We start from the raw sequence: 22,444 nt of genomic DNA, 5'->3' as shown, positions 1-22,444 counted from the left end.
AAAGAGGGAGGGAAGGAAGGAGGTAGGAAGGAAGGAGGAAAGAAGGAAGGAATTGTTACCAAGTGTGGTTTTATATAAAATTTTGGGCACATGAGGTCTGGGTTAATGACCCCTGACTGACCCCACAGAGGACCCACCATTAACCTAAAAGCGAGGAGGAGACCACTAGGCAGACTGCCCTGCAAAGGCAGAGACCCAGAGAAAGATGGAATTAAAATCTTCCATAGGAAGTTTGGCAGATTCGCCTCAGCTAGCCCAAGGAAGACAATAGCCTTGGCTTCCTCCTTAATGAGCCTGTGATCAGCTTAATGGCTCAGCAATCAAGGTGGATGCCCTTCCGAATTGTGTCCAGACCTCATGCATTGTTGAGTTGACCAGGCAGGCCCAGCTCCATCGGGGATAGCCTGGAAGAAGAGACCCCTCCCTCCATAACTGTCATCTTCCGGCCTCTGAGGGAGTGACCAGGCAGGCCCAGCTCCATCAGGGCTAGCCTGAAGGAAGAGACTCCTCCCTCCATAACTATTATTTTCTGGCCTGAGAGGGAATTGACCAGGCAGGCCCAGCTCCAACAGAGCTAGCCTGAAGGAAGAGACTCCTCCCTCCATAACTGTCATCTTCCGGCCTCTGAGGGAGTGACCAGGCAGGCCCAGCTCCATCGGGGCTAGCCTGGAAGAAGAGACTCCTCCCTCCATAACTGTCATCTTCCGGCCTCTTATTATTATTAACCTTTATTTATGAAGCGCTGTAAATTTACACAGCGCTGTACATACAATCTTTTTAGTTAGAGGGTTCCCTGCCCTCGGGCTTACAATCTAAAAAGACATGACACAGAAGGAGAAGGGAGTGGTGGAGGGAGAGGGTAAGAGGTCCAGCAGTTCCTCTCTACCTCCGAGGCCTGGACCAAGGCAGATGGACTGGAGGGAAGGCTTGGCTTCATAACGGAAGGTTTGGCTTCTTAATGGAGGGCTTGGCTTCATAATGGAGGGCTTGGCTTCATAATGGAAGGCCTCTGAGGTTGTGACCAGGCAGGCCCAGCTCCATCGGGGCTAGTGTTAGAATCCTGTTAGTATTCTACCAGATAGTGTTTGTAGTGTAGTATAGTAGTCGGGGGATGATGGGGCTTTAACTGCAGTAGAAGAGTAGATAGTGATGGTAGTGCCTAGCAGGGCCAGGTGTCTTATCTAGTGGCCTTGAAGGCCTGGCTCTCCGAGCGCTCAGAGCTGGGAATGTGCTTTCACTTCTGTGGGAACCAGGAGGGGCTTCGCTTGGCGGGTTTCTGCTTGGGAGGGGATTTGGCTTTTGGGAATTCTGTTACTTTGTCTTTGGGAGGGTGTGGTCAGTCTCAGCTAAGAAGCTGAGTGAGGCACATGTCTGATTCTGGAGCTATCAATAAAGTGCTGTTGATTATATCAATCAAGCTGACTGGTTGATTGTCTGGAATTCTGGGTCCTAACTCTGACAGTTAGCTGAGACTCCTTATACCAACTTCTGCAACAACCATGACGGACCAGGAGGCCAAAGGGGAAACTGCATCCTCCAAAGAAAGCCAAACGACCGAGGCTGTGGGGGACACTCAGACGGAGGCTCGAGGAACCGGGGCAGTGCCAAGGGTGGTGAGGCAGCAGTTGCCGCAGACCCCACTGGCACCAGGGCAGTGGTTTGGCCTGCCAGTGGCGCCACCCCGAACGAAGGAGCGAAGGCGTGCTGCACGCTGGTCGGACTGGGACACAGGCTTCACGCAGCCGCTGCAACTGCCTCCTGGGGAAGAAGCCGACTTGGACACGCAGGTACAACAGCTGACGGTGGACATGGAGGGGGTCCAGGGCACCCTGGCCACGATCCTAGAGGTCCTCCAACGGCTCACGGGTGAAGGAGGAGGGGGAGCAGGAGCAGGAGCAGGTGCAGGACTGGCCCCTGTCCCAGCAGTGGTGCTCCCAGGGGCTGGAGCTGGCGCGGGAGCTGGGGAGGAAGAGGCTTTGCCCCAGGGTCCCCCACCGGCGGCACCCCCCCAAGACAGAGCGCAGGAGGCCCAAGCCAGGAGGCTGGGAGTCAAGTTTGATGGGGATCCCCACACCCTGCCTTACTTCCTATCGCAAGTGGCAGACCATATGGAGGAGTGGGGACCCACCTTCCCCAACGAGACAGCCAAAGTAAAGTGTGTGGCTAGACATCTCAAAGGGGAGGCTGCGAACTGGCTGGTGCAGCTATACGACTGCCAGGCCACTGAGCTGAGAAGCCTAGCAGAGTTTATGAGAGCTCTAAGGGCTAGATTTGAAGATCCCTTTCGGGCTAGCATTGCCCTGGCTGAACTAAAGGCTTTGGATCAGGGATCCAGGTCGGTGTCTGAATATGCAATGGAGTTCCGGAGATTGGTGGCACAAGTGCCTGACTGTACGGAGGGAATGAAGATTCAGTATTTTAAAGAGGGACTGCGTCCTGAGATTGTGAGATGGGCTCTCACCAGAGGCAACCCCCCCACCGCGATGGAGTGGATCAGATTGGCTGGAGAGGCGGAGGCCATTCAGCAGGAGGTCAAGATGCTGTCTCAGAGGAGAGGAAAAGATTCCAAAGGGAAGGGAAACAGGGCCCCAGCACCGAAAGCTAAAGGGCAAGGAAGCTCTGCGGAGAGTGAGTGGGAGAGAAGGCGCAGGCTGGGCCTGTGTTTGAAATGCGGCAATAAAGGCCACTTAATTGCAGCCTGTCCGGACAAAGGCCAAGAGAGGAAACCCAACCCCTCGCAGACCCCCCCTGGCAAAGCAGCGAAAGGGGGAAAAGGCAAGCCAGAGAAGAAGGCCCCAGCGGATCGCAGCCTGCAAGCAGCGGAGGAAGGGGAATCAGAAGTCTGGACAGACAGTGGAAGTTCGGAGCCTGAGGAGGGGCCTTTAAACTACCAGAGCCTGCCTTAGAAAGCGGCGAAAGGCGGGCTGATGGAACTGAGAGCCGCGTGCGAATGGTGAGTGGGGGTGTCCCCCTATTTTCATTGACTGTGACTTTGATGGTGGGGCCAAAGAAAAGGGCCATGCAACTAATTGCGGCCATTGACTGTGGGTGCACCAGGTGCTTAATAAATCCGGCTGTAGTCAGCAGTTTGGACATTGCAACTCACCCCTTGCAAGAGCCCATACCCTTCACACAGATGGATGGGTCTTTGATGGGTGGGCAAGCAGCAGAGAGGAAAACCGCCCCGGTGTGGCTTGGGGTGGCAGACCATTGGGAACAACTCCAGCTGGTGGTGGGGCCCACCTACAACTACCATTTGATGCTGGGAATTGACTGGTTGCATCACCACAACCCCTCTTTGAGGTGGAGGGACAGACAATTGATTTTTGATGACCCAGTCTGCAGAGAGCATTGCCTTGACCAGGCTATTGTGCTTCCTCCTCTCCTCCCGCCGATGCCACGCCCGGGGTTGACTCCAAAGGAGGTGGCTGCCCATTTAGAGACTGTACAAGGAGATGGGATAATAGACTGTGTTGGGGAGGGAGCAGTTTCCTTCCCTCAGTGCTATCAAGATTTGCAGGGGGTTTTTGAAGCTAAGGAATGTGATGTGCTGCCTCCACATAGAGAGACGGATTGCGCCATTGAAATAGAGCCGGGGGCGCCGCTGCCTAAGCCTAAGTTGTATTCGATGACCCCAAGGGAACTCACCACCTTAAAGGAGTTTATTGAGAAGAACTTGGCCCGGGGGTTCATTAGGCCATCCACTTCGACGTTTGCTGCCCCTGTCTTTTTCAGGGAAAAGAAGGATGGCTTTTTACGGTTGGTCACAGACTATCGTAACTTGAATGGGATTTGTAGTACCAACAAATACCCCTTGCCTTTGATGAAAGACATGCTGGGACGGTTGGTCACAGGCAAGATTTTTACCAAGCTGGATTTGAGAGATGCTTACTATCGTGTTCGCATTAAAGAGGGGGATGAATACAAGACGGCATTTAATTGCCCCCTGGGGGCATTTGAGTACCTAGTTCTCCCTTTTGGCCTTGCGGGGGCGCCAGGGATTTTCATGAGGCATATTAACGAGGTACTACATGACCTATTGTTTGAAGGGGTCCTGGTATACCTGGATGATGTGCTTATTTACTCCAAAGACTTGGATAGCCACATTAAGTTGGTCCGAGAGGTACTCAAGAGACTGCTGGATAATCAGCTGTATGTAAAACTGTCTAAATGCCATTTCCACACAGAAAGATTGGACTTTTTGGGATATAGAGTTTCCAACCAGGGCATAGAAATGGATCCTGCTAAGGTGCAAACTGTACTAGACTGGGCGCCCCCTAGAAACCGCAAGGATGTTCAGAGGTTCTTGGGCTTTGCCAACTTTTATAGACAATTCATTCCGGATTTCGCCAGAATTGCTTTGCCTATAACTGATCTGCTTAAAACCAAAACAGTGGAGAAGAAAGGGGGGGAGGCACCAAAGGGGAGCAAGGGACCAAAGCCTTCTGCTCCAATTCGGTGGTCAGAGGAGTGCCAACGGGCTTTCGACCAATTGAAGTTGCTGTTCAGTAATGAACCCATTTTGCTTCACCCTGACCCAGATAAGCCCTTTGTTGTACAAGTGGATGCAAGTGACTTTGCTATGGGCGCTGTATTGTTGCAAAGGGACTCAGATGATAAACTAAGGCCATGTGCTTACCTGTCTAGAAGGTTCCAAAAGGCTGAGTTATCTTGGCCTTGCTGGGAGAAAGAGGCCTATGCCATAAAACACGCCTTAGAAAGTTGGCGGCAATTCTTAGAGGGGGCTCCACAACCTTTTGAGGTGTGGACGGACCACAGGAACTTGGAGGCATTGCAAACTCCTCGCAAACTGACCCCAAAACAGAGGAGGTGGGCCAAGGACTTTTATAAATACAAGTTCAAACTGAAATTCTTCCCTGGGCGCCAAAACATTTTGGCTGATGCACTTTCCAGGTTGCCACAACATGAGGGGAAAGAGGCCATTCCACTGGAAACTATCTTTTCCCCTGAACAGTTGGGCCTGGCAGTAATTACTCGCAGCAAGGCCAAGGCTTCATCCCAGCCCCCTGCACAGGCTAAGTCTGAAACCCTGCTGGATGACGTTCTGCTACGGATCCAGCAGGTGGCAGAGGCAGATGACTGGCTACTGAGCCACAAGGACTTGCTGTCTCGTAATGCACAGGGACTGTGGGTAAAGAATTCTAGGGTCTATGTCCCAGCTTCCATGAGAGAGGACATTTTGAAGCTGTGCCATAATTCTAAAGCTGCTGGACATTGGGGTTATCTGAAGACTTGGCACAAACTACGCAATACTTATTGGTGGGAAGGTGTGCGTGCGGATGTGGATGCTTTTGTGAAAAGTTGCCCTGTTTGTGCTAGGGCCAAGCCTGTTGTGGGAAAACCCAGAGGTTTACTGCACCCTTTGCCCACGCCGGACTCACCCTGGAAACACATTGCTATGGACTTTATAACTGATTTGCCACCAAGTCAAGGCAGAGACACCATTTGGGTGGTAGTGGACTTGTTTTCTAAACAAACACATTATGTTGCTTGCAAGGGGATGCCTTCAGCTTCAAAGTTAGCTGACCTTTTCATTGCCCATATATATAAATATCACGGATTGCCAGATAGGATAATTTCGGATAGAGGCAGTACCTTCACCTCTAAATTTTGGAGGGTACTGCAGAAAAAGTTGGGGGTTCAATTGGCCCTCAGCACAGCCTATCATCCTGAGACTGATGGGCAATGTGAGAAAACGAACATGGCCCTTGAGAGATACCTTCGGTCCTACACTAATTATTTGCAGGATGATTGGTATGACTTACTCCCTCATGCGGAGGTAGCTTTCAATAGTGCTGTCCATAGGAGCACTGGACAGTCTCCGTTTTTGATTAACTATGGATTTGAACCTAAGTTGCTGCCTGCATTGCCTGCTGAGAAGTCTGACCCTATTGCGGTGACTCAATGGTCTGAGAAAGTCAAGGGAGCCTGGCCCATGATTACTAAAGCATTGCAGGACGCCAAGCGTCAATACAAAAAGTATGCGGACAAGAAAAGGTCAGATGGTTGGGACATTAAGCCTGGAGACATGGTCTACCTGTCCACAAAAAATTTGAAGTCCAGGTTTCCTTCAAAGAAGTTGGGTCCAAAGTTCATTGGCCCTTTCCCTGTTAAAAGACTGGTGAATGATGTCACTGCCGAACTCATTCTTCCCAAGTCCTATCGACATCTTCACCCCGTTTTTCATTTCAGGTTGTTGAAGCCAGATCGGAGCACGGGTCAGTGGAAGACTACTGACTCTCAGCCTCTGCCCATGATGATTGATGGGCAACAACACTTTGAAGTTGCTAAAATTCTGGACTCTAGGCTACATAAGGGCAAACTTCAGTATCTCATTCGTTGGAAGCATTTTCCTGTTGATCATGATGAATGGGTTTCTGTTGCTCATGTTAATGCGCCTGATTTGGTGGCTCGTTTTCATGCACAGTACCCTGACAAGCCTTCTCTTTCTGCTGTCACTTGATTTTGTTTTCAGCTATCTGTTAGGGTAGGGGGTTTTCTTTTTTTCGGGGGGCTGACTGTTAGAATCCTGTTAGTATTCTACCAGATAGTGTTTGTAGTGTAGTATAGTAGTCGGGGGATGATGGGGCTTTAACTGCAGTAGAAGAGTAGATAGTGATGGTAGTGCCTAGCAGGGCCAGGTGTCTTATCTAGTGGCCTTGAAGGCCTGGCTCTCCGAGCGCTCAGAGCTGGGAATGTGCTTTCACTTCTGTGGGAACCAGGAGGGGCTTCGCTTGGCGGGTTTCTGCTTGGGAGGGGATTTGGCTTTTGGGAATTCTGTTACTTTGTCTTTGGGAGGGTGTGGTCAGTCTCAGCTAAGAAGCTGAGTGAGGCACATGTCTGATTCTGGAGCTATCAATAAAGTGCTGTTGATTATATTAATCAAGCTGACTGGTTGATTGTCTGGAATTCTGGGTCCTAACTCTGACAGCTAGCCTGGAAGAAGAGACTCCTCCCTCCATAACTGTCATCTTCCGGCCTCTGAGGGAGTGACCAGGCAGGCCCAGCTCCATCAGGGTTAGCCTGAAGAAGAAGAGCCCTCCCTCTGGTCCATCTGCCTTGGTCCAGGCCTCAGAGGGAGAGAAGAATGCTGGACCTGATCCCCTCCCCTCCTCACCATTCCCTTCTCCTCTTGTGTCGTGTCTTTTTAGATTGTAAGCCTGAGGGCAGGGAACCGTCTATTATCCCCTCTGTTGTAAACTGCTCGGATTCCCAGTGATGATTGGGCGGCATATAAATAAATCCCATTATTATTATTATTATTATTATTATTATCATGCAACTCATTGCTTGCTCTCGGCTTAACAATGCTCTGGCAATCAACGCCTTTGTCTAGCGAGTCCCCATAGCCCCGGGATATGTTCAGCCCTATATAAGCCCCGAGTTTTCAGACCTTCCTTGGGCTTTTGAGTTGTTCTTCTGAGCCTGACTTCTCTGAGCCTTGTGCTCCACTGAAATCACTGAGCTAAGCCAAGCTCTCACTGTTACCGGGCCACAAGTTAGCCTTTGCCTGCTGGAACTCAGCTCTTAAGCCTCCGCGGCCCTTTCCCCCTGCTTCTTCCACGGCCGTGAATCACTATCCATCCAAGCTGCATCCGACTTCCTGGAGAAGACTTCTAAGGTAATATTCCCAGCGGTGCCTCTCTTTCTCACCTCTACTTCCGGAACTCACCCCTCTCCTGCTATAGCCTTGGATGTGTGCGTGTGTGCATGTTCCCCCTTTGCTGTGTGGCTTTAATAAATGTTTTAGTTTAAGTGCACCTAATTGGTATCAGAGCCTCTTTCTCTTGGGGCGTGCTGGCGACCTCTGGTATACCCTTTGGGGCACGATCCTGGCGCATGGCGTTGTTAGGGTCACCTCTCGGCAATATTTGAGCTAATTAAAATCCCCCCAATTCGATCCTTCCTAACAGAATGGAGGGAGGGAGGAAGGAGGAAAGGAAAGAGGTAGAAAGGAAGGAAGAAAGGGGGAAAGATGGAAGACAAAGGGAAAGGGAGGGAGGGAGGGAGGGAGGGAGGGGATAGAAAGAAAGGAAGGAAGGACAGAAAGAAGGGAAAGAAGGAAGGAAGGAGGAAAGGAAGGAGGTAGAAAGGAAGGAAGGAAGGAGGAAAAGAAGGGAAGAAAGAAGGAAGGAAGAGTGGAAAGGGAAGAGGAAGGAATTAGGGATAAATGAAAGGAGGGAGAGAGAAAAGGAAGGAAGGAAGGAAGGAAGGAAGGTAAGAAAGGAAGAGGAAAGGCTGGAGGAAGGAAAGGAAGGAAGGAAGGAAGAGGAAAGGAAGGAGAAAGAAAGAAAAGAAAGAAGGAAGGAAGGAAGGAAGGAAGGAAGGAGAGAGGAAGGAGGGAAGGGAAGGGAAAGAAGGAGGGAAGGGAAGGAAGGAAGGAAGAAGGAAAAAAGGAAGGAGAAAAGATGGAAGACGAAGGAAGTCAGAATGGAAAGGGAAGAAGGGATAAATGAAAGGAGCGAGAGAGTAAAGGAAATAAAGAGTGAAGGAAGGTAAGAAAGGTAGAGGAACGGGAGGAGGGAGGAAGGAAGGAAGGAAAGAACGAAAGAAAGGAAGAGGGAAGGAAGGAAGGAAAGAACGAAAGAAAGGAAGAGGGAAGGAAGGAAGGAAGGAAAGAAGGAAAAAAGGAAGAGGAAAGGAAGGAAAAAAGAATGAGGACAAGAAGGAAATAAGTAGGAAAGAAGGAAAGAGGGAAGGAATGAGGAAGGAGGGAGGGAGGGAGGAAGGAAGGAAGGAAGGAAGAAGGAAATGGGGACTTACCCTGGATCCTTGTCCTCCTGCTTCTGGCATTTTCCACATGAGAAGAGCCACCGAAAAGGTTTCCTGATGGCCTGCAAGCAAAAGAGAGATGATAAAAGAGAGCCAGGGAAGGAGAAGTGACAATATAGCTGGCCAGATCCCCCCCCAAGACCCAGGCCCCCCGCTTGACCTCTGCCCTTCGCCCCTCACTCACCTTGAGGAAGCCCCTGAGGCCAGGCATGGTCAGTGGAGGAGGCCTGAGACCCCAGTCCAGGCCAAGGAGCCTCCCAGAAAGCAGCCTCTGGCCTCCAGCAGCCAAGGGCCAAGAGCCGAAGAAGCAGGGCCTCCGTTGGGTTCCAGAATGGAGTCAAGCAGGTTCCAGAGCAGAGACGGAAACTTTGTGAAGGAAGGCAAGGCTAGAGGGTTGCCATGTCCTTCCCTGGGCCTTGCTCCTCTGCCTAGAAGCCTTGAACATGCCCCAGTATGGCAGCTCATGCTTCCAGAGGCTTTCCCTCCAGATATAACAACATTCCCTGCAAATATTGGCCCCATATAGACTGCCAAAATAAAGCTGCTTCGGGTCACTTTGGAGGTATGCTGTTTCAATGATGCATGCGTACTAAGAGTCTGGAAGCTGTGTCAAAGCTCTGCTCTAGTCCTTAGGACTGGATGATGGCTTTGGCGCGGCTTCTGGACTCTTAGGACGCATGCATCATTGAAACAGCATACCTCCAAAGTGACCTGAAGCAGCTTTATTTTGGCCAGTCTGTATGGGGCCATAGTGATATTCTCTCCATAATAAGCCTCCCTGAGGCCTCCGCACCCTTCGACTGAGGCACTGACTGAGTGTTTGGTGAGGAGGAGAGGCAGTGCTGGAGGTTGGGGCCCAGATAGCATTCGGAAGGAGTTCTGAGGCAGTGATCAACACTTAAAATAATTTAAAAATTTATATTGAATTTCCACATTTCAAATTTAAAAATAATTTTAAATTCAATTTAAAATTTATAAAGTTTAAAAATAATTTTTAAAATCATATTGAATTTTTAAAAAATTAAAAATAATTTAAATTAAAACAAATAGTAACCTAATACGATTTTTTTGAAGTGAATCTTAAATTTCAATTTTCTAAAAAAAAATTAAACGTAAGGGAAGCCTTCCGACTCGCGTCTCAAGAGACGCTGTGATTTCATGACTGACACTTCGCATCAATGCGCACTCTTTCATAAGATGCTCTTTTAAATGGATGATGATGATGATGATGATGATATATTGCTGACATAATTTCTTGGCTTTGCTCTTAGGCTGCAAAGGCAGGCTTTTGCTGGGAATTTGGGTTGTTTTACTTTGTAAAGAGCTGTGTAAGGTTTCGAGGGCCAGCCTTGCAGGGCTGTTGTTTTCTGAGGGTGGGACCTTTGGGGAAATTGCTTGCCATTTTCTTTTTTAAAATGGAGGGAGAAGGCCTGGAGGCTCCATTTTGGGGTGAGGAAACTGCTCCTGTCTTCGAGGCTGGATGGGAAAGGCGAGTCCATTTGGGGAAGGAAGAGCCAAGCCAGATTCCTGGAGAAGAGGGGGAAATAAGAGGGTAAAAAGGAGAAAATGGGATTTTTCTCTTCCCATCATGCTCAGCGAGGGCTCATTTGCATGACCACGCCCCCTGCGATTCTGGTTGTTAGGGACAACGGGGCCGATACACTGGCACTTGGAGTGCGGTGACGTCATCAGGAGGCGCCCGGGAGTTTCCCGCGTGCTAAAAGGCCCCCAAGGAGGGCTGCCTTTCCAGCTGCCTGAGTCGCCGTCCCCGGGTCATTTTTTCCCCCTTTTATACAAAAAGGGCCACAAGAGTTAACATTGTTGTAGTCCCCCCACAACCCCCAGCAGGCCAGATTTGGGGGGATTCTGGGAGTCATAGTCCCAGACAAAGGGCGCCTACGTTGAGGTCTGGCTCCTTTTTGAGCAGAGCTGGAAAGAAAGAGTTACTTTTTAAAGGGGGGACTATAAATCCCAGAATGCGGCTCCTGGAGGTTTTGGGAAATGTAGCCCCTCCAAAGTAACTTTTCCAAGCTCCAAGGTAGTCTGAATTGGGGGGAGGGGGGAGGTTCTGAGAGTTATAGTTCCAAAAAAGGGGGGCAGCTGTTGCCTCTAAGTAAGCAGAGCAAGGAGGGGGAGTTACTTTTAAGTGGGGGGGGGACAATGAATCCCAGAATCCCCTTCCTCAGGAAGGCTGCAGGTGGTTCTGGGACTTGTAAAGCCCCCTCCCCTCACAGTAACTTTTTTAAGCCCTAGGAAAGCCCATTTCATGAACTGGGGGATTCTGGGTGAAGTAGTCCCCCCAAAGTGTGTTGGCCTTAGCAGAGCAAAGAGGAAAACCTATGGTATAGTTGAGGGGGGACTGCAGGTCCCAGAATCCACCCCTCCTCCTACGGTTCTTGGAGGTTCTGGGAAACATGAGCCCCTAAAAGTAACTTTTCCAAGCTCTGGGCTGAACCCTCCACTCCAGAAGGGAGTTATAATCTCTTTAAAAGCAGGATTGCATGCACAGGTTTGGGTCAAACCAGTGGGACCGCTAAGCAAACATTACTTTTAAGAGGCTTTAAAGTAATTAATTCGTCTTGCTTCCTGCCTCCCCAGGAAAGTATGTCAGCGGCGGAGAAGGAGGAGGAGAGGGAAACCACATGGGAAGCCATTCCCAAGCGCTGCTTCGGAGCCTGCAAGGACGTGTCCGGACACGGCAGCTGCAGAAAGCGCGGCCCAAAGGCACCGTTTCTGCGAAACCCAGGCGTCCGGAGAGCAAGGCCTTGCGGCCGGAGGACAAAAGCAGTTCAAAGGAGGTGTCCAGAAAGAAAAAGTGGCAAGTTTGCAGAAAGAGGGGGAAGAAGAAACAAGAGGAAGATGACAATTTGGCAGAGGCGGATGGAGGTGAGCCTGCTGTACTGCCTTGGCTGCTTGTTGTGCGAAATGTGTTGGCGTCTCTCATGCGCCCCAACATTGCGCTGCTATTCCCCCTAAGAGGCCGCCATTTTGGGTGTGTGAGGGGTTCAAAGGTGGGCTAGTGACACCCCAAAAGCCCAATAGGAATATCAAACTACCTCATTTACATTCTCTTTTAAAAAAATAAAATCAGAGTGTGATCGAGAAGAGGATAAAACAAAAAAGAGAGACAATGCCAGAGACAGAAGAAAGAGAGGAGCGATCCGTGCCGGCACTGAGTCCGAACACAAGTCCCCCTCCCACTCCTCCAGTTTCACCATTCTGGCCATTGCAGGCAGAAGCCGGTGCAGAAAGTAATGTAGCTGGTGCCTGGGACTTCTCGCACCCAGATCCCCAGCCAGATAGACCTAAATAGGGTAAAATGAAAGGATTCACACTTTCAGATCAGGTTTTAAGGACTATTCTTGCATTTTTAATTCATTATAATTCCAGGCTGAGTTTCCCTTTTTATCCGAAATGCTTGGGACCAGAAGTATTTTGTTTCAAGCTCCCATTTTCCTGGCTTGTGTGTGTTAGGCAGTGTTGTGTCCTTGTTGTGTCTATTCGTGTGTAACTTTTTCCAGCGAAGCCCCTCCTGCCTCCGTGGCTCAATGAGCCCCGGCTGCTGCAACGGAGGATCAAGGAGAACCTGGTCCTGCTCCGGGAGGTCCCCAAAATTCACCCTAAATAGGTGAAGAAGCTGCAGGCAAATGGGATAGTATCCCTCTTTCCAGGTGTAATAACAATAACAGAACAGATTAGTATTGGCTAAAATGGGAATCCCGCTCTTTCCCAACACAGCTGTTTGTTATTCATTTACTGCTGCAACCTGACCCTGAAAGTCTGTATTTCTCCATCCCTCCTTTGCCAATCCTAAAACTGATGCTGCTGAAAAACCTCCAACTCGACAGAAGGATGAGAATCCAAAGGAGCTGGATTGACTTTGTAAAAAGGATCTTCTTTGTTAACCAGGATGTGCTTGAATAGAGAAGAGAAGTGGTATAAACACACAAATGCGTGACTTTGGCTGGAGCAGGAAGCTGCCATTTCTTTCCTTCTTTATTGCAATTGGGGTTCAGAGAACCTTTTAACGCAGTGGTTCCCAAGCTTCCACATGTTTTGGACTTCAGCTCCCAGCATTCCTATTGGCCAGGCAGGCTGGGGCTTATGGGAACTGAAGTCCAAAATACTTGGAGGACCAAAGTTTGGGAACCACTGTTTTAACGGCATGTCAGGGGACTTTTGGGCTGGGATATGTTGATTTATTGCTTTCTCCCCTGCGGGTTCTTCTTCCCTCTGCAGTCCAAGTGGAGGTGATTCCAGCCATCTTGGCCAGCCTGTCCAGGGGCTTCTTGACTGGAAGGGGCAGCTACCAGTCCAGCGACGTCTGCGTCTTGGCCCCCACCGGCCATGGGAAGACCCTCGCCATCGTCATCCCAGAGGTCCAAGTGAGAGACCGGAAGGAGGCTCAAGCTCTATGGTTAGGTTTATTTAATAATGGAAGAAGTAAGGAATATGATTAATTTGTCCGGGTAATAAGTTGTTACTGGATGAGAATCTAGTGAGCAGACAGGTGTAGACCATGGTAATGAGCTAAGTAGACCAGGTGATTGTATTAACTAATTAGAAAGGTATAATTGCCTTGTGGATCTACTGGGTCTTGGGAGCATTCATTGAATCCTGTTCTTCATGCTGCCCTCATGGTAATGTATGCTGCTGCTGTTGCTGCTGCTGCATCAAGATTTTGTACTGTGCTATTCATATTGTTCTGTTTGCTTCAGCTTTTTGAGACTTCTGTTAAGTAAAGTTTTGTTAAATTTTCTCAAACCTCTGCTGTCATTTTTTCTTTAATACTCACACCCCAACATAATTCCTATTTTCTCTTGCCAGCCCCTTTTGGACCGAGTCGTCTGCCATGTCCGGGCGCTGGTGGTCCTGCCCACAACGAACTGGCCCAGTAGGTAAGACCCTCAAGAAGAGGGAGCCCATGCATCCGCACTGCGAACTAACCCAGTTTGGTGCCACTTTAAATTGTCTTGGCTCCATACAGTGGAATTTGTAGTTTGTTGCAGCACCAGAGCTCTCTGACGGGAAAGGTAAGTATATCCCAAAACTACAAACCCCACTATTCCTCAAATGGGGGGCCATGACCATTAAAGTGGTGTCAAACTGCATTAATTCTGCAATTCAGATGCAGCAAGTTGGAGAGAAGGCAAAGGGGCTAGTTGCCTGGAAATTCAGATAATCTCTGTCACACACAACTACACACACACACACACACACACGATGCATACCAGAGCCAACAAGGTGCATTTGTTTAGTGGTTTGAGCGCTGGACAAGGATGCCGGGTGATCGGGGTTCAAGTCTCTGTTCCCTCAGCTGTGGAAACCCACTGGGGAACTCACATTCTCTGAGTCTCAGAGGAAACATCCTCTGAATAGTAAATGTGGCCAAGAAAACACCACTATGGGTATTATTATTACTATTAATAGAATAATAAATAATAAATTCTTTATTTGTTAACCGCTTTTCCTACGATCAAAGCGGTGTACAATATCATTAAAAACAGACAATAAGAACAATTAAAAATACACATCTTAAAATACATATTAAAAAAAGTAAATTCAAACAAGATTAAAAACATATAATAAACTATTAAAACCATGAATAACTGTATATCAAAGACAACGGGGGAGATGGTCTTAGACGGAATTGAGAGGGTAGGCTTGTAGGAAGAGATGAGTCTTTAGAGCCTTCTTAAAGGTTTCTACTGTTCCACTGAGGCGAATCTCTTCCGGTATGTTATGAATAAAGCGCTGTAGGTTTACACAGCATTGCACATAAAATAAAATGGACCTGCCAGTGGCATACGTTCAAGAAAATGGAGGAAGAGGAGGAGAAATGCACCTCCCGGAGGGTCTCTAGGTGAGGCCTGGCTGGTTGTGGCCCCTCAGTAAACCTCCACTTAAAATGACTTTGAGGGAGAGCATGAGGGTGGCCATCTTAAATCCACCTGAAATCCTGTCCATCAGTCAAACGCTTAAGACTGTTATGAGGGGAGAGCATGAGGGCAGCCATCTTGTATCAGCTCTAAATCAACCTCCTTTTTCTTTCCTTCCTTCCTTCCTTCCTTCCTGTTGCACTTCCTGCTTCAGCTGAAGTCCTCCCAGCTTCTCTGCTTCACAGCAGGGAGGCCTCCCAGAAGTGAAGGGGACGCTGGGACACCTCCTCCTCCTCCTCTTTCCAGGGTTTCCTCCCTCGCAGGGCTGGCGCCAGTGTCTCTCTGATCGCTTCCTCTCCTTCCTTCCTGAAGGCTTTTCCTGCTGGTCAAGGCCTTCGGAGGGGTCAGCGTGGCCAAATTCTCTTCCTGGCTGACCCCCGACCAAAGGAAAGAGACGCTGAAGGACTTTGAGCGAGGGAAGGTCCAGCTGTGAGTTTTTGGGGGTCATCCAGTCCGTCTGCCCAGCAGCAATGCGAGGAAAGGTCCTAGAGGCATTTAAAAAGCAAAGAGACCACCAAACTTTAAGGAAAGACAGAAAAAAGGCTTAGACCAGAGATAATAATAAATGGTTTTTGGCAAAAGGGGGCTATCTAAAGGTCATCCAAGGAGGAGAAGAGTCCGCCACCCCTGTGAGGTAGTCTGGTTGACTGCAATGGAGAGAGGAAGGTGGAGGGAGGCTGATTATTTAAACCAGAAACAATAAACAATTGGAAAGAGGGGATATCTGACGGCCATCCAGACTAACTGCCCTCCTCCCCCAGAAACACAGGAAATGTCCATGAAAAATGGGAGGGTGAGTCTGTCATTCAGAATGATTGACGTTAATGACAAGAAGGGGCTGGGAGGCTCAAACCAGAAATAGAACAGAGTTGGAAATGAGTATCTCTAATGGTCATCCAGACTAACCCCCCACAATGGTACAGGAAATGTCCAAGCTGTGCTTAAGAAACAAGTAAGAGAGTCCGCCAGCCCTGTGAGGTAGTCTGGTTGACTGCAAAGAGAGAAACGGGGGAAAGCTTGACGCAGGTAAAGAGTTGGAAAAAGAAGATCTCTAAAGGTCATCCAGACCAAGCCTCTTAGTTATAAAGCAGGAAATGGTCAAGCTGCGGTTAAAGAACAGAGAAGGGAGAGTTTATCACCCGTGAAAAAGGAAGAGAGGGAAGACCTAGGCTAAAGTGATAGAAAGGGGGGATATCTAGAGGTCATCCAGACTGACCTCTGGTCATGATACAGGAAACTCTTCCAGCGAAGGAAAGAGAAGCCGCCTTCTTTGTGTCTGATGTAAATGAGAGAGGGCTAGCAAGCGGTCATTAGTCCAGGGGAGGGAACACCCGCCAGAATGACCGCAGGAAGTAAACTCACAGCTGAAAGATGGCAGTGGTCATGATGATGATTAATAGCGTTAATGTAATATTAAGGAGGAAAAGAAGAGCACAGAGAGGGAAGGGAACCCCAAAGGTCATCCATCCCAGCCCCTGGCTAAAGTCCAGCCCTTCGAGGTAGTCCACTGTCAGGGTGTGTTGACTTGTTTGCGCTGGGGGATGTTTTGGGGAGGCCATTTTCATGTCTCCTCCTCCTCTCCTCCCCACCGCAGGCTCATCGGCATGGATGCCAGGCGCGGGCATTGGCGTTGCAGGGGCGAAGTGCGTGATCATCTGCGACGTGCCTCCGTTCATCTAGACCTACATCCACCGGTAGGCAGTTCCCCAGGAAGATGGGCTTTGGAGTCAGCCTCATGGTTTGACAGAAAAGAGGGACCGGTTCCAATCTCTGGTCTCCCAGGCGCTTCGGATGCAGCTCCCTGACTCCCATTACAATTAATTGCCAGGCTTGGGCTGGATCAGCTTGAAGTCCTCCAGCTAGTCCTTCTTATTCCTGCGGAAGGCCATGGTCCCCTCTGCTCTCCTTTGGCGCCAGTCAGGATGCCTCAAAGCCAGGGTTTGTCTGGAGGTTTGAGTCTATTTCATGTTACTTTTAACCTCAGGAGGATGAGCAGCTGAGAAACGGTCTTGAAGTGAAGACTCAGAGGGAATAGTTAAAGGAGGGGAAGGCCCAACTCCTCCGAAGGAGGATGGCCGAGGGACCTGCTCTGCAGGGGTGTCACGTCTGGTCCGGCTCCAGAAGAGAGGTTTGGCAAGAAGAAGGAAAGAGATGCTCCTGTTTTTGAGAGGTTCCAAAGACACTTTGGGAGGGGGCTTTTTTATCACCCCCTTTCTCCATGCCTCTCTCTGTATCTGCGCTGAGGAAGTGGGAACCAACCGCAATGCAGCCCAAAGCAATAAGATACAAATTCATTCTTTCATGGGCAGATTTTGTTGGCTTTATTAGGAAAAAGATGAGGAAAACCTAAAAGTTGGCAGGTCTTTTGCAAAGCTAACGGCCCTTTGCTCCCAATGAAGACCTGACTGCCCTTTAAAATCCTTCACTTTTGGAGCAAAGAGGATAAATTCGGGTAAGGCCTGGGATTGGGCGCCTGAAAGGAGGAAGATGGCCGCCCGCGACTAGGTCTTGCCTGCCTTCCTTCCTTCGTTCCTTCCTCTGGAGCCCTCCTCTGCCACAGAAACCCCCCTCTTTCCCTCAGGATCACTCCCTATTCTTCCATCTCCTTACCTGTGATATTCACCATTGGCTCTTTACACGGAGACCCCTCTTGCACATGGACACCATAATCGCCCTCTTGCTTATATTGAGGCCCCACTTTTGAACAATCACGCTCCTTAGTAATAGTAATAGTAATAAAAATTTTCATTTATATCTCCCGCTTCTCCCGAGGGTTGAAGCAGGATGACAGCATTAAAACACTAGCACTGAGTCACACCTTGCTATTAGCTCCTTAAAGCATCCTTCGTCTAATAGTTACACAATCACAATCAATGTGGCCCTAAGCCCCAAATTGTGGGGCCTTGACCGCTGTCTCTTGCACGAAATCCGGAAGAGATCCGTGCTAAGAGCCTTCTTCAAGGCGTCTAAAGGGGTGATGAGACGGGTCTCTTCCGGGAGACTGTTCCTCAATTCATTTCCTTCCATGTCTGCTCCTGTCTGTAACTCTTGATTACATTTACGCCCTACTTTTGTGCAGCCGCACCCCTTGTGTCTCTACTTCCATACTTTACATATTGACATAATAATACGTATTTTATATGTTATATGATAATCAGATCTTATAATACAAATATAATAGAAAGATAGTATAAATATATTATCTACAAGCCACTTTCATGTGACCACACTCCTGGGACGGCCAGAGGAGCAAAGAGCCCCATCCGGAGGGATCCTCTCAGCCAATCAGGAGAGGAGAACTGACCGCCAGGTGTCCTGGTCACCTGGTCAGCCAGAAGAGGACATTGGCCAGAGGGTCCAAGGTGGCCCAAGGGCTCCTCTAGGGCCTCTGCCATTTTGGGAGATCCCCACAATGGCCAATCAGCTGCCCAGCTCTCTATCAACCACCTGCCTGTCCATCCATCCATCTATAATCCATCAACCTGTCTGACCTCCAGCTGAATTTAATTGACCCGTTCCCTCTTTCACCGCCTCTCCTGCTGAGGGTCCCTTGGAGTAATTCGACTCCCAGAAGGGAGAGGCGGGATATAAACAAAGAAAGAAACAAATAAATCATTATCATCATCATCATCATCATCTATTTATAATCTATCAGTCTATCCATCCATCCATCATCTATTTATAATATAAATATTTATATATAAATAGATGATAGACAGATAGATGGATAAACGGGTGGAAAGATAGAGACATGATAGGTTGATGGATTATGAATAGATGATGGATGGATCAATCCATTTATCTATTTATAACCCATCCATTCACCCATCCATCCATCCATCCATCATCTATTTACCTATTATCCATCCATGCATCCATCCATCTATCATCTATTTATAACCCATGAATCTATCACCTGTCTACTTACCTATCTATCATTGTTTCATATTGTACATTGTCATGGTTGTGCATAGTTACACATCCGTGTCAACACCCAGTTGCGCATTGTTTCATGTTGTGCTTTAATTTTAATGGTTGCGCATTAACACCCAACACAATCACACATTGTATCAACGCCACAGCTGCGCAGAGCTGCGCATGAATCCCCAGTGTGCAACTGCGCATTGTTTCCCATTGTGCACAGAGTGCAAAGCCTTTTAAAAATATAGATATGTCATTATTTTATTACGATTATTATCCGTAACGTTGCCTTCATTCCATGATCTTCTTGAGGGCCGGTGCCAGCTGTGCCTTGAGCCGAGGGTCGATGCGGAGGCCACTCATCTCCCGGACTTTGAGGACCGTTTCGTGGGCCTGAAGGAAGAGCTCCCGCCCGATGGCCATCTCCACTCGCACTCGCCACTCAGCCAGACGCAGATGGCCCTCGAAGACGTCGCACCCGACGCCCACCGGCTGCGGAAACAGAGACAGAAGGAGCACCCTTTGTGACCAGGTGCCACGCCATCTTCCCGGCCGCGTGTCGATCTGCGCCCGTGGCGGCCTCACCTGCATGAGCTCCGCGACGGCCACCAGGTCTGCCACGGAGATTTCGTGTCCCGCCAGGAAGGGCTTGTCGCCCAGGAAGAGGTCTTCCATTTGCTTCAGGGCCGAAGCGAGGCCCTCCATCACTTCCTGCAGTTTCCCCGCCGGCAGTGGTTCCCCCGTAAAGAGTGGGATCAAGACCTGCAGCAAGGAGGGAAAGCATCAGTCGGCAGCACAGGTGAAAATGTCCGGCGCGATTGAGACCTCGGTTTCCCCGCCGCCGCCACTGCCATGCACCTTGATCCACATGGTCTTTGGGGCATCCGCTCTCATGTTCCCTTGGTGCCAGAAGAGGTATTCGTCCACCTTTGACCGCTTCTCAATGTCCGCTGGGTACCAATGGTCCGGAGTGCAGTATTTGCGGGTCAGATACAGGAGGATGGCAATGCTGTCCGCGCAAAAAGGAACAATAAAAAGGGGGTCAGGAATCCGCACCCCTCTTTCCCTGCTTTAACTGTAAAGCAAAGTCAGTCGAAGATAAACCGGAGGAGGATTTGAACCCTTACCCTTCCGTCAAAACAAAGGTCCCATCTTTCAGGAACGGCACTTTCTTTGACAGGGTCAGCTTCTCCTGCGGCCCTAAAAGACGAAAACGGGAATATTAAAGGAGGGCCTCATCCCAGGAGAAGGAGTGGAAATCGTTTGCCCTTCTGGAATAGGTTTCTGCATAAGGAGTAGGAAAAGGAACATAAACATTTTTAGATTATAGGATTATAAGATTATAATATAATATTAGTATAATATTATAGTTAATAATATAATATGATAATGTATTATTCCTAATAATAATTTTTGTTATATTATTATATATAATGGATAATATTATATATTTATATAATATATACTGTTATTTCTAATAAAAATAATATTAGAAAATATATATTATATACTATTATATTATTATATAATATACTATTTACTATTTTATTATTATTATTATTAAAAGCTCTTTGCTTGCAGAAAGCAAAATGGCCGTGCGTCGCAACCAGCGGAGCGTCTGTCGGCGTGCGTCTGCAGCAGGGCAATGAACAAACCAGATGTGTTTTACCAGAAGTCGTCAGACTATAATTCCCATTATATTCATTCATGGGGGGATGATGGGAGCTGCAGTACCAGAACATCAGGAGAAAGTATCCCACAATTTCCCCATTCCTGCATTTTATGGTTATTGCAAAGGAATGGTCAAATTGGGATGGCTTTAATCCAGGCTAACAAATTAATGCTGGTGTTTTTATATGCAAATGGGGCGCTTAATGAGAGCGGGACCCTAACGAGGAGTGGAGTAATGGCTGTGCAAGAGGCGATTGCGAGGCACCATCATCCACGTTGTGTGGCGCAAGCCTTGTGTGGCGTTACTCCTATACGCTTACGGCGTTCGTTTTTCCGAAGGAGTGTTTGGAGAAAGCAAAAGCGGAAAAGTCACTGAGCAAACAACACAACACAGACATTATTTGTTGCGTTGTGGATCCACACAAACCCGTCTCTGGCGCAAATGCAACGTTGGGTCGCTGCCGAGGGTCGCGACGTCCATTGCTCAGTAAAACGGGGAGATGGTGGTCTATGTGCACAAACACAAGCCATTAACTCTAAGAACAGCAAAATGTCTTGGTGTCGCAGGTTGTTGGGATGCGAGACGTAAGGGTCCTACCTGTCTGGGCCGACGCCGCTTCCGTGCCACTCGAACCTGGGGCCTTACTCCCCAAGATGGAGTCTGTAAAGAGAAAAAAGATGGGGGGGGAATTGGATTATCTCCAGACAAACACACAAAGGCACTCAAAGGCAGCGGATACCTTTGAAAAGGGCGACGTCTTTGAACTCGAAAGGGATGCCGTTCTTCTTGGCGAAGAGGTAGACCGCTCTGCAGGGCTGTGAGAGGAGGTCCAGGTAGAGCTCCAGCACCATCTTGGAAAGACCGAGGAAGCGAGGGAAGAAGAGAAGGACGGAAAAGAAAAGGGGGAAAGGGAGGACGAGTCCCGAGGGCCGGACTTTGGACCCCTTGATTCTGTCCTCTATTTGCTTTGCAAGGAGCCAAAGAGCAAAGCCAGCGCAGAGACATCCTCCAGCGATATTCATTCCTGCCTCTGTTTAATGAGTCAATAAGGCCTTCCTGGGATGGATCATTGGCAACCGGATCTGGGCAGCCGTCCAAACGCTTGGCAGATCCCCTCGACTCGTTTGTTGTTGTTGTTGTTGTTGTGATGATGATGATTTAGAAACAACCCTTCTGGCCGAGATGGAAGATTGGCAAATAGAGTTGGCCAAAGACAGAAGGCAGCCCTGAGAGTGAGCTTGACCATCATCACCGCCGTCATCATCTTCATCATCATCATCATCATCCTCCTCACTGGAAAAGGTAAAGGATACTACTACTAATCATAATACAGGAAGGTTAATTAGCCTGGACTGTGGCCAGATCTTGTATTAATCGCAATTGTCATTGTTTACGAATCGCCATAAATAGTCACAGGGCCTGGGACTTTGGAGCAAGGGATGATGGGATCCGGAGTCCAGAAAGACCAGATGTTTTGCCTTTTTAAGACAATGTGTTATTTGACTGTATCTTCCATATTTTCCTTTGGAAGTGAGAACAATATTAAAGACAAAAGAAGGGAAATAGAAACAAGGGAAGCCTTGCTCCAACTTTGGGCTTCCTTTCATTTTCTGGTTTTATTCCGTTTGGTTTTAATGACTTTCTTTTTATTGTACTTTAATTTTAGTTTTATTTTATTTCTCATTACATTTTATTTTTGCTTATTTTAAGCTTTTTTCATGAAAAACCATTTTTCTGTTTTTTCAATCCTTATATTTATTAATTTCATTATATTACTATTAAATATAAAACATTAAATGCTTAATTTCATTTCTATTGACAAACATTTCTTGATCTTCTGGTTCCATTTTTACTCTTTTTAATAAAACCAGCCTGATTTTATCCCTTTCTTTTCTTCTGTGTGACTTTCTTTCCTTTCCGTCGAAGAGGATCTTTGCGTTTCAATTGCAAAATAAAAAGGAAACAAGGCATAAAATACAAACATAGATAGATAGATAGATAGATAGATATAAACATAGACATGGAATAGTTGTTTTAATCTTTCCAGGCTCCGCTTTGCTTTTAGGGAGCGATGCGCTTTAATGCTGTCTTGCTTAATTCTGTGCAATGCTCACTTTGT

At 48.2% G+C, this 22,444-nt stretch overlaps 3 protein-coding genes across 4 annotated transcripts in view; 1 reads left to right on the top strand and 2 right to left on the bottom strand.

The window, feature by feature from the left end:
- Nucleotides 1-22,444, bottom strand: part of LOC149278087 (secreted frizzled-related protein 2-like) — a 66,945-nt gene that overhangs the window by 23,693 nt on the left and 20,808 nt on the right. The window lies entirely within an intron of this gene.
- Nucleotides 10,996-16,664, top strand: LOC149278089 (uncharacterized). The gene is made up of 4 exons (XM_089502304.1): nucleotides 10,996-11,679; nucleotides 13,033-13,210; nucleotides 13,621-13,691; nucleotides 16,327-16,664. Exons 1-4 carry the CDS (start codon nucleotides 11,436-11,438, stop codon nucleotides 16,410-16,412), a joined length of 579 nt encoding a protein of 192 aa, XP_089358430.1. The 5' UTR covers nucleotides 10,996-11,435; the 3' UTR covers nucleotides 16,413-16,664.
- On the bottom strand, nucleotides 14,250-21,950 carry LOC149278088 (glutathione S-transferase theta-1-like). Of its 2 annotated transcripts, XR_016278784.1 has the most exons (8): nucleotides 21,065-21,618; nucleotides 20,923-20,985; nucleotides 19,781-19,853; nucleotides 19,512-19,662; nucleotides 19,239-19,415; nucleotides 18,922-19,145; nucleotides 17,343-17,448; nucleotides 14,250-15,217 (listed from the first exon to the last, which is right to left on the bottom strand). XR_016278784.1 is itself a non-coding variant. In XM_089502302.1 (6 exons), the coding sequence occupies exons 1-6, from the start codon at nucleotides 21,345-21,347 to the stop codon at nucleotides 18,945-18,947; spliced, it is 948 nt and encodes a 315-aa protein (XP_089358428.1). In that variant the 5' UTR covers nucleotides 21,348-21,950; the 3' UTR covers nucleotides 18,738-18,944. The 2 variants fall into 2 exon arrangements, 1 of the variants encoding a protein (XP_089358428.1); XM_089502302.1 differs by lacking the exons at nucleotides 14,250-15,217; nucleotides 17,343-17,448 and having other exon boundaries at nucleotides 18,738-19,145; nucleotides 21,065-21,950.

Source organism: Sceloporus occidentalis, unplaced genomic scaffold (assembly GCF_023333645.1).
Source record: "Sceloporus occidentalis isolate IW3139 unplaced genomic scaffold, rSceOcc1.0.p SCAF_201, whole genome shotgun sequence".
In the NCBI taxonomy this organism is placed as follows: Eukaryota; Metazoa; Chordata; class Lepidosauria; order Squamata; family Phrynosomatidae; genus Sceloporus; species Sceloporus occidentalis.
The sequence above is the reverse complement of the archived record's forward strand: the minus strand, read 5'-3'. Positions and strand labels throughout refer to the sequence as shown.